Here is a 16610-nt window from a genome sequence, read left to right as displayed (position 1 = left end):
TGGGGTATAAATCCTTTATACTTTACATGAAAAAAGTAAAATACGGCACCATCTAACCCTACACTCATTACAACCCCACCACCCTATTCCACTATTTAAACCTCCTACCTCAGGCCAACAACCTGGAAGGACGGGACACCTAGTTTAGCGGCTGGTAGCAACCTTTGGACAACAATGGACCAGTGGAGGCTCCTCAGAGGAGGAAGGGGAGGACCATCATCCTCAGTGAATTTTATACTAATTTAAATAGTAAAACATTAAAAAGTTATCATTTTTAGATAAAACTATACTAAATATATTCACGTCACCAAATAATGTATTAAAATACACTTTTGCATTGAAGGTCTACAGTAGCCTCAACAGCACTCTGTAGGGTATCACCATGGTGTAGCCAGAGGACAGCTAGCTCCCGTCCTCCTCGGGGTACATTGACTTCAATACAAAACCGAGGAAGCTCATGGTTCTCACCCCCTTCCATAGACTTATACAGTAATTATGACAACTTCCGGAGGACGTTCACCAACCTATCAGAGCTATTGCAGGATGAACTGACATGTTGTCCACCCAATCAAAGGATCAGATAATTAATCTAGTACTGAAAGTATAAGCTACAGCTAGCTAGCACTGCAGTGCATAATATGTGGTGAGTAGTTCAGTCAAAGAGAGAGAAAGACAATAGTTGAACAGTTTTTAACAATTTCATTTCTTCCAAAATGAAGAAGAAGCAAGAGGGAGACTGTCATTTCCTTTGTTTCACTTGCTTAGCTAGAAAATGCAGCAAGCTAGTTTAGCCTACTCAAACAGAGGGATGTTATGTTAGCTAGCTGGCTTTGACTATCCAACACAACACTGGAGCTCTTCCAAGTCAAGGTAAGCTTTTGGTTTTACTCATTTATTACCACTGGGCCCCACCGGTGTAAGTGCTAAACTGTTTACTGACTGTACACTGCAACATTACTGCATGATTGTAGCGAGTTTACTAACCTGTTATTTCTATTAGCTACATTGACTATGACATTACTTTAGCTAATATGGTGACAACGATGTAGGCTGTGTGTAGTGGGTTATGATATGGTTTGGCTTGGAGAGGTTTTTTCACCTGGTCACATACAGCGGATTTGTTGTGCATTGAAATCCACAAGCGAAGGGAAAAGGTGAGAGAAGGAGAGCGCATAGATGCGAGAAGGTATATAATGTGGCTGCTATGAAAGTGAACTGTGTTTCAGCATGACCAGGGGTGTATTCATTCTGACGATTCTGTTGAAAAACATTTGCAGATGGAAAAACGGATGCAGATGGAATGAAACAGGAATAAACATACCTGAATTTGTCCAATAGAAACTCTCGTTTGCAACTGTTGGACTAATAATTACACCTTAGATAAGCTAGATGCAGGCAAGAGTGTACAAGGCAGTATTGAATGTGTCACTGTCTGTCACCTAAAGTGTTTCTCCTTGTGACAAACTGACACGTTTTCATTTTCATCAAAAACAACTTTATATGGAAGGACTGCCTTTGACGGCCAGCACGTGTAATTCGGCACGAGACGACCCGATGACGTGTTTCTGCACATGAGCTTAGCTAGCCAACGTCGCCAAGAAGTGTGATCAGGGATTTCTATTTGGGCAGTTTATGCCCATCTTCATACTGTACTGTCTGTGGTGCACCTTTAAATCATCATGTCCCAGGAGACACCAACTGTGAGGAGGTGAATGTTGACCCAAACCAGTAACACAGAGTTCTATTCACAGAGTGTCTTAGAGTAGGAGTGCTGATCTAGGATCAGTTTTGCATTTTAAATTACAGTGGTGATCTGACCATAGATCAGCACTCATCTGAGCCTTTATGAATATGGGCTCAGATAGTTTCCCATCTGCCTAATGGTTCAGGATAGGGTTGGGGTAAGAAGCAGGGAATTGAGGATGTATTAAACCTTCCTGATATGAACCAGCACAAAAATCATGTTCAACAGAGAAAAATAAGGTTTCACTATGACATCCATTGAAAAAACAACTTTATTTAAACAAATGATTTGCTGTAGTATATAGATTGTCAACAAAAATGTAATAGGCTACTTCAATATGCTAACATGCAGCCATCAGTACAGATAGAAGATATCCTGTATGTCATTGCTAAACAATTGAATAGGAACTCCTGTTGTTTAGAAATCCAAGTGTGTGCTATGTGCTAGATACAGCGGAGAGGACTTCCTGAAGCCAGCAGTGTCCTGGAGGGTAGGTCCCTGAAACTGAGCGCTAGATTCAGTTTACCAATCTGATGCTGACTGGTGATTTCCCCTCAACACACATTACTCAGTTTGTTCTGTTGTCAATTGCCAGAAAACAGAACATAATTATTCAGAAGTTGGACGTATTAAGAAATTCACAATGACAAAATGTTCATTTGTTATTTTCATTTCAGGCTATTATTGCACTCAGTGCAGTAATATAATTTATGCCCTTTAGTATGAGTGTTCATATGTGATGTTAGACGATGTTTATAACCAAAGCATTTGTAACATTATTTGCACTGGTAAGATTTCTTAAATAGCTTAATGTGATGTAACCTTTCTTGCATACAGGACAGATATGGTCTCTTTCCTGTATGAGCTCTCATATGCAATGTCAATTCTATCTTCTGGTTGAAGGCTTTGCCACAGTTTTTGCACTGATATGGTCTCTCCCCTGTATGTATCCTTGAATGAACGGTCAAGTGTCCCTTCTGGTTAAACATTTTGCCACATTGTTTGCACTGATAGGGATTCTCTCCTGTGTGTATCCTTGTATGGATGGTCAAGTCGTGCTTCTGGATGAAGCTTTTGCCACATCATTGTTTGCACAGATAAGGTTTCTCTCCTGTGTGTACCCTTGTATGTCTGTTCAAATCATCCTTCTGGATGAAGCTTTTGCCACACTGTTTGCACAGATGAGGTTTCTCTCCTGTGTGTATTTTTAAATGCAAGGTTAAGTTTCCCTTATGTGTAAAGTTTTTGCCACATTGTCTACACTGATATAGATTCTCCACTGCAGCAGAGTAGTCTGGATGAATTGAGAGGGGCTGATCACAGGTTGGTTGTGGTACTCTGAAGCCCTCTCCATCAGGTTCTGTTAAATTGTTTTCCTCGTCAATCTACACACAATACCCCATAATGAAAAAGCAAAAAATGTTTTTTTGAAATTTTAGCAAATGTATTAAAAATAAAAGTATTCAGATCATTTGCTATGAGACTCGAAATTGAGCTCAGGTGCATCCTGTTTTTTATTGATCATCCTTGAGATGTTTCTACAACTTGATTGGTGGTAAATTCAATTGATTGGACATGATTTGGAAAGGCACACACCTGTCTACATAAGGTCCCACAGTTGACAGTGCATGTCAGAGAAAAAACCAAGCCATGAGGTCACAGGAATTGTCTGTAGAGCACCGAGACAGGATTGTGTCGAGGCACAGATCTGGGGAAGGGTACCAAAACATTTCTGCAGCATTGAAGGTCCCCAAGAATCTAATGGCCTACATTCTTAAATGGAAGAAGTTTGGAACCACCAAGACTTTTCCTAGAGCTGGCCGCCCCACCAAGCTGAGCAATCGTGGGAGAATGGCCTTGGTCAGGGAGATGACCAAGAACCTGATGGTCACTCTGACAGAGTTCCAGAGTTCCTCTGTGGAGATGGTAGAACCTTCCAGAAGGACAACCATCTCTGCAGCACTCCACCATTCATGCCTTTATGGTAGAGTGGCCAGACGGAAGCCACTACTCAGTAAAAAGGCACGACAGCCCGCTTGGAGTTTTCCAAAAGGCACCTAAAAGACTCTCAGACCAGATGAAACCAAGATTGAACTCTTTGGCCTGAATGCCAAGCGTCACGTCTAGAGGAAACCAGGCACCATCCCTACGGTGAAGCATGGCGGTGTCGGCATCATGCTGTGAGGATGTTTTTCAGCGGCAGGGACTGAGAGACTAGTCAGGATCAAGGCAAAGATGAATGGAGCAAAGTACAGAGAGATCCTTGATGAAAACCTGCTCCAGAGCGCTCAGGACCTCAGACTGGGGCAAAGGCTCACCTTCCAACAGGACAATGACCCTAAGCACACAGCCAAGACAATGTAGGTGTGGCTTCGGGACAAGTCTCTGAATGTTCTTGAGTGGCCCAGCCAGAGCCCGGACTTGAACCCAATTGAACATCTCTGGAGAGACCTGAAAACAGCTGTGCAGCGACGCTCCCCATCCAACTTGACAGAGGATGAGAGGAACTGCATTGAAGACATCAGAGAAACTCCCCAAATGCAGGTGTGCCAAGCTTGTAGTGCATACATACTAATGGTAAATTGTAATTATTTTGCCTCGATGGCCTATTTATTGCCTTACCTCCCTAATCTTCTACATTTGCACACACTGTACATAGATTTTTCTATTGTGTTATTGACTGTACGTTTGTTTATCCCATGTGTAACTGTGTTGTTTTTGTCGCACTCCTTTGCTTTATCTTGGCCAGGTCGCAGTTGTAAATGAGAACTTGTTCTCAACTGGTCTACCTGGTTAAATAAATATAAAACAAAATATACCCAAGAAGACTCAAGTCTGTAATCGCTGCCAAATGTGCTTCAACAAAGTGCTGAATAAAGGGTCTTATTACTTATGTAAATGATATCAGTGATGTGATCAACCTGTTTTTGTTTGTCATGGGGAATTGTGTGTAGATTGATGAGAAAAAAAAAACTATTGAATACATTTTAGAATGAAGGCTGTAACATAACAAAATGGGGAAAAAGTCAAGGTCTGACTACTTTCCGAATGCACTGTATGTATTGGCCATTGAGAGGCTTTGAAGCCACTGGTCAGCCATGTGGAGTAACCTAAGTATGAGTCATAATACCCATAAAACCTAGCGGTCGAAGAAGGAAATGGTTCCAATAGTTTTTACACCATTAATTTTTCCCATAGGGGATTTTAAAAACATTAACGTGACGTTTTGATAACGGTGTAAATCTTTCTATGACAAATTGACTTATCAATACATTTGACTGTATATACCCCCCCCCCCCCCCCCCCCCAAAAAAAAAAAAAAAAAAAATGTGTCTGAAATGGAATAAATGTGGCAGAAATGAATGTAGACATTAATAAATGCTTTCATATAGCTTCCCGAAGTGCCAAGATGGAGGCGCGGTGGCTTCGACCCAGCACCACCTAGCAGTAATTTAGTGTGTGTGTGTGTGTATATATATATATATATATATATATATATATATATATATATATATATATATATATATGTGCTCAAAAAAATAAAGGGAACACCTAAACAACACAATGTAACTCCAAGTCAATCACACTTCTGTGAAATCAAACTGTCCACTTAGGAAGCAACACTGATTGACAATAAATGTCACATGCTGTTGTGCAAATGGAATAGACAACAGGTGGAAATTATAGGCAATTAGCAAGACACCCCCAATAAAGGAGTGGTTCTGCAGGTGGTGACCACAGACCACTTCTCAGTTCCTATGCTTCCTGGCTGATGTTTTGGTCACTTTTGAATGCTGGTGGTGCTTTCACTCTAGTGGTAGCATGAGACGGAGTCTACAACCCACACAAGTGGCTCAGGTAGTGCAGCTCATCCAGGATGGCACATCAATGCGAGCTGTGGTAAGAAGGTTTGCTGTGTCTGTCAGCGTAGTGTCCAGAGCATGGAGGCGCTACCAGGAGACAGGCCAGTACATCAGGAGACGTGGAGGAGCAACGTTGGAGGGCAACAACCCAGCAGCAGGACCGCTACCTCCGCCTTTGTGCAAGGAGGAGCACTGCAAAAGCCCTGCAAAATGACCTCCAGCAGGCCACAAATGTGCATGTGTCTGCTCAAACGGTCAGAAACAGACTCCATGAGGGTGGTATGAGGGCCCGACGTCCACAGGTGGGGGTTGTGCTTACAGCCCAACACCGTGCAGGACGTTTGGCATTTGCCAGAGAACACCAAGATTGGCAAATTCGCCACTGGCGCCCTGTGCTTTTCACAGATGAAAGCAGGTTCACACTGAGCACATGTGACAGACGTGACAGAGTCTGGAGACGCCGTGAAGAACGTTCTGCTGACTGCAACTTCTTCCAGCATGACCGGTTTGGCGGTGGGTCAGTCATGGTGTGGGGTGGCATTTCTTTGGGGGGCCGCACAGCCCTCCATGTGCTCGCCAGAGGTAGCCTGACTGCCATTAGGTACCGAGGTGAGATCCTCAGACCCCTTGTGAGACCATATGCTGGTGCGGTTGGCCCTGGGTTCCTCCTAATGCAAGACAATGCTAGACCTCATGTGGCTGGAGTGTGTCAGCAGTTCCTGCAAGAGGAAGGCATTGATGCTATGGACTGGCCCGCCCGTTCCCCAGACCTGAATCCAATTGAGCACATCTGGGACATCATGTCTCGCTCCATCCACCACAGACTGTCTAGGAGTTGGCGGATGCTTTAGTCCAGGTCTGGGAGGAGATCCCTCAGGAGACCATTCGCCACCTCATCAGGAGCATGCCCAGGCGTTGTAGGGAGGTCATACAGGCACGTGGAGGTCACACACACTACTGAGCCTCATTTTGACTTGTTTTAAGGACATTACATCAAAGTTGGATCAGCCTGTAGTGTGGTTTTCCACTTAAATTTTGAGTATGACTCCAATCCCAGACCTCCATGGGTTGATACATTTGATTTCCATTGATCATTTTTGTGTGATTTTGTTGTCAGCACATTCAACTATGTACAGAAAAAAGTATTTAATAAGAATATTTCATTCATTCAGATCTAGGATGTGTTATTTTAATGTTCCCTTTATTTTTTTGAGCAGTGTATATATGTCATTGGGATAGATGTGGTAAAGAGGTCAATGGTAGCAGACCATGGGGGATAGGACGCTGGATTGGCGTACATTCAACAAATCTGATCTAACAGAGTGGATATTTGTCAAATCCATCATGATTGATGTATTGTAACAGGCCCACAATGTGGTTACTAAAATCAGATTTTGATATATTTGGGTGTTTTCACTGCATAAAATGTAGCAGTTGTCACTTTTCAGGTTCGGGAAAAAGTGACTGCTAAATGATAACTCCCATTCGTATAAACTGGTAGCATAGTTAGCATATAGAAATAGGTGGTGGTAGTCAGTAGTTTTTAACTGTAATGCAGTTGATTGATGACGATGTCATGAACATGTATTGGGGTTGACATCTATACAGCATTATACTCCGATCTTTACCTCAACATAGTGTGACATACACCTATAAGCAATGGCCTAAATGTAGGCTAATGTTGCTGGGTGGCAATGGGGAGATTCGGGATGGAGATGCAGGTGGAAAACGGTGCAGTCTTTTTACTTCATGCTATCCTGGCTGAGACTGCGTATGTCAAGCACAGGGAAACGGACTCGAACTTCGTGGTTTCCATGGGAGGGGGCAGTCGTTCTACCCTGAATTCAAGAAAGCAATGTTGCGTTCAGAGTGCGCATATTACAAACTGCCACATGAATTCTCAAGTCTTGTAACGTTAATCTACAAATCAAATATCTTCGTGATAACAGCTGTAGCTCGCTACAAACCTGCTCCATGTCACTTAATCTCTGGTTGGAAAACCATGTCCAACAGCCTCCGTAGGCGCTCGATCTCCTCTGCTGAACGGCAGATGTCTTGCTGATACGCTGCTATAATCTTCTCCACGGCCACGAATATCTCCACAGCAGCTCCCGGCAAGCGCTCGGTGACGAACACATTAAACAACTGTAGTTTGGATATATTGGCGATGGTTATGAAAGTCTAGCTGTTCGTTTTATCAAAGAAATGTTGGTTGAAACCTCTGTCTGATTAGCCTAGGCCAGCGTCTACTCCACAACCGTTGTAAACAACAATTATGCAGTATGCTTCTTTCTAGTGTTGCCAGGTTGAGATAACATTTCCAGATCAATGACCACTCGAAACACACGGACAAGGCCTAAAAACCATCCCCAAAAATGTTTTGCGCAGCAAGAGAGGAGTTGACACATTTATCCTCTCTATAACATTATCGAGAGAATTAAGGAAAATCGACGTAAGAAGCCAAATTCGGTTTCATCAAAATAATAATTTGTGTGAGCTAACGTGATGCAATAAAGGAATGAGAACGCTTAATTCGCCGTTATTAAACTCGCCAGATCATTTTCCATCAATACATGTCGTTTTAACTCGTTTGATTGCTATGATTGTAAATAAATCCCTTTTGCACACATAGCTTAAATCTGACTGGAGCGTTTAAGTGATGAAAGTTGGACACAGGGTCGGTGTACTTTTTGGGCAAAATATTTCCTGTTTAGATGAAAGGATAAAAAAATAGTAAAGGGTCGTTCTTCCTTTATTTGATTTAAATCTGAAATCAAACAAACGGGTTGTTTTTGTCTAAAGTAAATATCAAATAACGAGAAACTGAATAATTATTTGATTATTCAAATGTTGTTTTTACATATCGGTTCTGGTTCAATCCGTGCACCGTATGTTTGTTTTGGTCAATTAATAGCCGTGGCTTCCAGACTACACAGAAAATATAAATGCGTCTTCATGTGTTTAATCTGCATATGTAATCGAATAAACAAACAATTATTTATTTGTAAAAAACAAAACAGTTTCTCTTCTAATGATTTGACGATTGACACTCAACGTAGTGGGTCATGTGACCAGTCCTGAGACCAAATTGGCCTAGGTCAGTGAGACAGTCACTTGAACTTCCAAAACTTTTACAACCTTAACGACTAACCTGTAGCCTACATAATTGTGTATAGGCTCTTTAACATGCCACTGATCACCACAAGCTTCCTTGTGTGCCTACGAGTTTAGACAACATGAGCACATGGGCAGTCAGCCCGTTGAAATTCGCGCGTCATGACCAATGCTCTACAGTGGTCATGACCTATGGAGAATAGTTAGTTTAGTCTTGCCTATGTCAGGATCTGGCCATTTGTGATGAGCCTATACGCTACATAAATAATAAGGTATGATATATTTGTTTTAAGAGCTCTGTCCACGGACCTATAGCATATGACACGTATTTTCAAACTCTGACGCGCAACGGTGGGTAAAGACCGGGGCCCAGTTCCCAAAATCATCTTGATGAATATACCTTTAAGCTGCTTTTGGCAAACGGAGCTCGGGGCATCGTTTTCCCAGAGCCTTTGTATAGCGTTAGAACCATCTTACGATGTATATTTAGTAGCCGAGGTGTTTCCCAGAGCCTTCGTTAGTAACGTGGCTCTGAAACCCTTGCACATCTACGAGCGATCCAGACACATATAGAGCAGCCAAAGTGCACCGTTGGGCTAATTTTCTACTTTAACTCACAAGACATAATTCCAAAACCTATTTATACGAGTTTTGTGTAAATGGGGATGATCATACGATGACAAATGTTTAATTTGGGTCATGTAAAAAATATCTAATGTAATATTTGAAATATGTATTTGTAACATTTTGTCAAGATCAGTTTTATCCCAAGCTGAATCTTAACTGGTACAAATTGGAAACACCTGGAACACTATAAACACCAAGTCATTGTCAGGCTTCAGCGAAATAACAATACAGCATATATTTTGGCTGCTATTCAGCAGATTGTTGCTCTCCAACATAACCCGCGGCTGCGCAGGCGGTTGGTGTAATGCGCATATTCTCAACAACCTGAGCCCGTTGCAGACACACAATGATGGATTAGAAATACAAGAGAGGAGATACTCAGGCTGCTCGACCTTGTGTCCGCTCATGCAGCCAACCAACCCACTGCAATTTTGCGCGGAGTGCTGAGGTGCAGCATCGAACAGCATGGGGTTTTCTCTCCAGCTCCTTGGGGATGGACACGTCATCAGAACATAAGGGCAAAACCAAAATGTGTGCAGTAGAGGGTTAGTTACTGTAGATATGTGTGGGCTAAAAGGAAACAGACTGATATTTATTTTATTACGTTTGTTTGGCAGGGACTATGCACAACAAAAGCATAGGCCGTCTCAGAGCACCAAACATGTCGCACCAGATTTAGCGAATAGTTATTTTCCATCCGTAGTACCTAAAATATCAAGACATGGAAACATATACAAAACAGGAAAAAATAAATACATTTTACAGTAAAAAACTACAACTGATCAGGACATAACACCGAAGTCAAAACATTGTGGTGCAGTGTGCTAGAGCACTGTGGAGGAAATAAGACCACCGGGGTTCAAATCAGGAAATCAATCAAAATTACTTGTAGATTAGTGTTATTTTCATTCAAAAAAAGTATGCGAAATGTATAGGCCTAGCCTATGTTTCACATGAAATGTGGGTTACTAGTCGTCGCTTATGACGCAAGCGGCATCAATTTCAGCAGCAGGAAAATGGACAGATCCCCCAACGGAGTCACGTGAAAAACCGAACATTCCCCCAACGACGCTTTTAGCTGTCACTCTTACAGGCTCACTCTATCTGCTTGTTTGGTAAACACTTACAAAGTTGGATCGTAAATAACGACGCATTTGTTACGACCATCGTAATACTTAAAGCGGCATTCAGCAATATAAACAATAATAAAGCGGGCCCTGCCCACCCCTGGTTTGGTGTAACGCTCAGGGATGGGGCTGGATAAATTATATCACTCTCAAATTCATAGAGCTACGGATGCAAGGCCTGACCATCCATGATATAAAAATGTTTTTTAACCATGTTTTGAGACTATAGCGTGTTTGTAAAAAATATATATATATTTTTTAAAGTCTACAAACGTTGGAGTAAATGTTGGGTTCTGGTGGAGAACGACAGTTGAACTAAGCTCATTATGCATTTAAGTTGCATTTTTCAAGAATGAACATATTCATTTCTAAGTACAAAATGTATGTAGTAACTGCTGATTGCCCCTTTAAGTTACACCGCAACTGGGAAACTTGGCTCTGATCCGTCGGTCTCTCCTGGACTGTGTCACCTTCAGTGTTCTCCAGACAGAGGGAAAGTGCCACACACTTCGAAAACCAAGTTGGCAATGAGGTAAGCTAGGCTATGGTTTACAGCGTTTTTGTTCAATTATGTATGCTACTATACCGTTGCAGGGTCACCTAGTGGCTCGATATATACAGTGCATTCGGAAAGTATTCAGCCCCCTTCCTCTTTTCCACATTTTGTTATGTTACAGCCGTATTCCAAAATGGATACAATTATCAATCTACACACAATAACCCATAATGGACAAAGCTACAACAGGTTTTTAGACCTTTTTACAAATGTATTAAAAATAAAAAAATATGGACCTTATTTGCATATCATATCAGTCAAGTTTGGACACCTACTCATTGAAGGGTTGTCTTTTATTTTTTACTATTTTCTACATTGTATAATAAATAGTGAAGACATAACTAAACACATATGGAATCACGTAGTAACCAAAAAAAGGTGTTAAACAAATCAAAATATATTCTTCAAAGTAGCTACCATTTGCCTTCATGACAGCTTTGCACACTCTTGGCATTCTCTACCAGCTTCACCTAGAATGCTTTTCCAACAGTCTTGAAGGAGGTCCCACATATGCTGAGCACTTGTTGGCTGCTTTTCCTTTACTCTGTGGTCCAACTCATCCCAAACCATCTCAATTGGGTTGATGTCAGGTGATTGTGAAGGCCAGGTCATCTGATGCAGCACTTCATCACTCTCATTCTTGGTCAAATAGCCCTTACACAGCCTGGAGGTGTGTTGGGTCATTGTCCTGTTGAAAAACAAATGATAGTCCCACTAAGCGCAAACCAGATGGGATGGTGTATCGCTGCAGAATGCTGTGGTAGCCATGCTGGTTAAGTGTGTATTGGCCACCCGGCCAAACTGAGCAATCAGGGGAAAAGGGCCTTGGTCAGGGAGGTGACCAAGAACCCGATGGTCACTGACAGAGTTCGTCTGTGGAGATGGGAGAACCTTCCAGAAGGACCACCATCTCTGCAGCACTCCACCAATCAGGCTTTTATGGTAGAGTGGCCAAACCGAAGCCACTCCTAAGTAAAAAGGCACGACAGCCCGCTTGGAGTTGGCCAAAAGGCACCTAAAGGACTCAGACCATGAGGAAACAAGATTCTCTGGTCTGATTAAACCAAGATTGAACTCTGGCCTGGCACCATCCCTACGGTGAAGCATGGTGGTGGCAGCATCATGCTGTGGGGATGTTGTTCAGCAGCATGGACTGGGACACTAGTCAGGATCGAGGGAAAGATGAACGGAGCAAAGTACAGAGAGATCCTTGATGAAAACCTGCTCCAGAGCACTCAGGACCTCAGACTGGGACGAAGGTTCACCTTCCAACAGGACAACGACCCTAAGCACACAGCCAAGACAACGCAGGAGTGGCTTCGGGACAAGTCTCAATGTCCTTGAGTGGCCCAGTCAGAGCCCAGACTTGAACCCGATCGAACATCTCCGGACCCCTGAATATAGCTGTGCAGCGACGCTCCCCATCCAACCTGACAAGAGCTTGAGAGGATCTGCATAGGAGAATGTGAGAAACTCCCCAAATACAGGTGTGCCAAGCTTGTAGCATCATACCCAAGAAGACTTGACACTGTAATCACCACCAAAAGGTGATTCAACAAAGTACTGAGTAACGGGGTCTGAATCTTACGTAAATGTGATATAAATATATTTTAACATTTGCAAAAACTTCTAAAAACCTGTTTTTGCTTTGTCATTATAGGGTATTCTGTGTAGATTGAGGGAAAGAAAACAATGTAATACATTTTAGAACAAGGCTGTAATGTAACAAAATGTGGAAAAAGTCAAGTGGCCTGAATACTTTCCAAATGCACTGTAAGACGAAAAAGTAGCCTACAAGTGGATATCGAACAACTTAAGACTTTCCTCTACGCTAAATTTCCAGCTATTTTGCTATAACTCCACATCTGTGACACGGATAAATTCCCAACGATTTCACAAGTTATGGTATTTTTGCAGTATTGTGATCTTTGAGCAGTATGAGCTGTTTTCAGTGTCAATGAGGGTCCCAAGACAAGACCAAGACACCAACGTTGAGTTGGCCTGTTTTTTTTATTGCTTCCTAATCAAATCTAACAGTCCTAAGTGAGTATTTTTTCACACAAAACTTATTTAATTCATAGAACAAGTTTAAATGAACTGAATTTCTAAGCAGAAGAATACTAGCATGAGAATCAGACACTAAAGTCACACTCATTTGTCATTACCTCTGAAATCAATCGATAAAGGAATAAGGAACCAAACACTTGGTTTTTGAAAGCTGTATTTTTTATTTACTGTAATAAGAGACATAACACTGTGTTGAAGAATAAATAGGAGGAAAAAGCAACACTTACCTGTAGGGAATCCCAATAAAAACAGTTGGAATGAGGTAACACTGAAGAGCAATGTTTGTTGTTTTTAACCAGTTTTCTGGTCTCATATCTGCAGCATGTAGAGTGAGTGCACCTGGGGAACAGAGGGAGACAATGACATGATTAAAACCACCTCCACACCAGTCGACCTATCCCAACCCAGGAAAACCTCTACAGACAGAAATGCATTGTATAGATTACAACAGGGCAGCAGGTAGCCTACTGAGAGTGTTGGGCCAGTAACCACAAGGTTGCTGGTTTGAATCCCAGCGACTAGGTGAAAAATCTGTCAATGTGCCCTTGAGCAAGGCACTTAACTCTAATTCCTCCTGTAAGTCGCTCTGGATAAGAGCGTCTGCTAAATGACTCAAATGTAACATATGACAGCAGTCTAATGACAGCAGTCTGTCATTAGATGAGTAAATCATGTCAGCTCTTCTCATTAACTTCGATGTTGAACTGAAATGGTCACTGTTTCACCTCACTGAATACATCCCCTGATATTACACTAGGATGAAAACCAGCTGCCTTCAAGGAGCATAGTTGTGCACCCATGGGGTTGTTTTAACACCGGACCTCCATCTGTAAAACAGGCCATCATTATTACTCGTTATATTGATATGTCAATTGGCTTATGATGAGTACTGATAGATGAGGTTCATTTACTAAGTAGATCAGGGTTTCCCAAACTCGGTCCTGGGACCCCCTCTGGGTGCACGTTTTGTAGATGACAAACACATATCGATAGAGAAAATTGTGTGTGTGTGTGTCAGACAGATGCAATACGAAACTCCATGTGGTACATGCTTTAGTGAAACAGGACAAATCAGACCCACCCTTTAGAATGACAGACAGTGCTGCGGCCTTGAGATGTGCGAGGTGGTCGCCAGGTAATATCCACTTGAAGGACAAGCATCCTTCATTCATTGACTCACTTATTAATTCATCCTTCATTCTACTAATACACAGTGTTCCACCAAGTGGATTGGTAGTATGTCATGTCACAGAGGACAATGAAACAACATTCATTCAGGATACTAATGACAGGTGTATGTTGTAAGGACTGTTGTGTTAAACGGAACAGATGGCCCTAAAGCAGTGTTTGTCAGTCCTGCTGCTAGGCAACCAACAAGCTACAGAAATGCCACTAGTATTGATGAAATAACAGCATGTCAACAGACAAGAGGTCTTCACAGGTCCAACAGGCCTGAAATATTGAGATCTGACCAGAGACCCGAGCGGGTTCTAAATTCAGACTTTTGACTCAGATCTGATAATTGTCACGGTCTCAGGTACGTGCAATTGAAAATGATTTACCGACCAGAACCGTCCTCTTTAATGTGTGTGTGAGGTGATGATAACTATGCAAGCTTGTTATGTGTCAGCCAATTGCAACTCAATAAAATGTATAGCTTATGTATAGCTGAAACTGGGTTCGGCTGCTCACCTCACATGTGCCTTCTGATGTGGAGACGGAGAGAACGAGTGAAAGGAGCCTTGGCCTAGGTTAGGACAGTCACGAAATTGTCAGCCGGTGATTGTCAAGCAAATAACTGTCAGTCTCAAGGTAATTGACAGTTAATTAACATGAACACATTTAGCATCTCCTGTTTTCAACATATAGCCTACAATTTTAAAAAGTCAAATAAATCCATGTAACATAGCCTACACCTTCACAATAAATCCATTATTTATTTTAGACAGGTCTAAAGAAGCATGATATGAAGAAAATGTATATTTCAGAAGAAAAGAATAGCATACTCTGAGTTGTCCTTTTGTTAGGCCCTGATCTGGCTATGCCAAATGGTTATGGGCTACACTAGTTCCTTTAGCAGACCAGATTTGCTTATGTATGCCAGTTAGGCGCTACAGCCTTTGTAAAGCAGATTAATGTGCTTCATTTTAAGATGTTATTTGACCACTTTAGTTGTGACACAAACCTTATGAATACATATAGGCCTAAGGGCTATGAAATATGCTAGGCATCATTCACAAGTGATAATATATAATTCAAAATTGATAAGCTTATAATATTGTCATCCATCAGACTTCTTGATTTATTCTTGTCTTTACATATACTAAATAATGTGTGAAATTTGTTTTGATTTAGAATGGACCATTATCATGCATGTGTATCAAAACAGGGGCCGCAGGAAAAAAATACATGTCATCTATGCACTTAAATAACGAATAGAGGATGCTTTTCCCTGTGGTTTATTTCATTCCAGCCAGGTACACTATACTGCTGTTGTAAAAAGAAGCAATGTGCTTAATATTAGGAAAGTTGAGAAATAAATATAGTAGGCCTAGCCTATAGAAAGCTGATGGGATCCTCCTCTTTTTATTAGCGGCCATCACTCTGTTTTGTCACTCAATTGCATAGCCTATAGAAAGGTTGCGCAACATGAGCGAATGGGCTTTCATGAGTGTTTTATTCGATTTGAATACATTTGCATTGATGTCAGAGTGATTAGAGGGACAATAGAGTGCGGAGTACCAGGCAGTTAACACGTTTGGGTAGGCTACTAATGACCATCAGCAGCACTATCAGAGCTTGGAGAAGCCTAATTACCTTGACTCAACGGTCATGTGGAATTTGACTGCCTTCATGACTCGTGACCGCGGTCACCACAACAGCCCTAGCCTAGGCTACTATTGATTGCGAAGATGGATGCCTTTCTCATTGACGTAAAATTAAAGTTAGAGGATTTTGATTAGGATCTCCATTAGCAACAAAGTATAGTATAGTGAAATTATTATTTTCAAACTGATTATAATTTGTTTTAGTATTGTATATTATTCTTGCAAATAGTGTGTTGTTTCTTTGCCGAGACATTTTTGTTGGCTAAATTTTGTTTGAACTGTCTTTTTTATTGTGTGGGCCTACAAAAAGGCACCCACCATTGTTGGTAATTACTGCAATATAAGCCTGTTCAAAACTTTAAACCAGTTTTGTTTCTTTCTATTGAGACATTTGTTTTGGCCCAAATGACACTGAACAATATAAAACAACATGCAACAATTCCAAAGACTTGAGTTACAGTTCTTATAAGGAAATCAGTCAATTTAAATGAATTCATTAGGCCTTTATTTTACCTTTATTTAACTAGGCAAGTCAGTTAAAGAACAAATTCTTATTTTCAATGACGGCCTAGGAACAGTGGGTTAACTGCCTGTTCAGGGGCAGAACGACAGATTTGTACCTTGTCAGCTCGGGGATTTGAACTTGCAACCTTCCGGTTACTAGTCCAATGCTCTAACCACTAT

General features: G+C 41.6%; 1 protein-coding gene, 1 long non-coding RNA gene and 1 pseudogene across 2 annotated transcripts in view; all 3 read right to left on the bottom strand.

Moving 5' to 3' along the window:
* Positions 1–2292: 2292 nt before the first annotated feature.
* Positions 2293–6672, bottom strand: LOC149975434 (uncharacterized; annotated as a pseudogene).
* Positions 6673–6807: 135 nt separating this feature from the next.
* Positions 6808–7844, bottom strand: LOC149975433 (uncharacterized). Its single transcript, XR_016488334.1, has 2 exons — positions 7575–7844; positions 6808–7445 (listed from the first exon to the last, which is right to left on the bottom strand). It is a non-coding gene; the product is annotated as an uncharacterized LOC149975433 (long non-coding RNA).
* Positions 7845–13239: 5395 nt separating this feature from the next.
* Positions 13240–16610, bottom strand: part of LOC110495642 (paraspeckle component 1) — a 28283-nt gene continuing 24912 nt past the window's right edge. Inside the window, exon 7 of the mRNA XM_090207870.1 lies at positions 13240–13437. Coding sequence (XP_090063996.1) covers positions 13408–13437 — 30 coding nt within the window. The 3' untranslated portion in view covers positions 13240–13407. The remainder of the gene's footprint in view (positions 13438–16610) is intronic.

This window comes from Oncorhynchus mykiss, chromosome 18, assembly GCF_057628025.1.
Source record: "Oncorhynchus mykiss isolate SJ-2025 chromosome 18, ASM5762802v1, whole genome shotgun sequence".
In the NCBI taxonomy this organism is placed as follows: domain Eukaryota; kingdom Metazoa; phylum Chordata; class Actinopteri; order Salmoniformes; family Salmonidae; genus Oncorhynchus; species Oncorhynchus mykiss.
The sequence above is the reverse complement of the archived record's forward strand: the minus strand, read 5'-3'. Positions and strand labels throughout refer to the sequence as shown.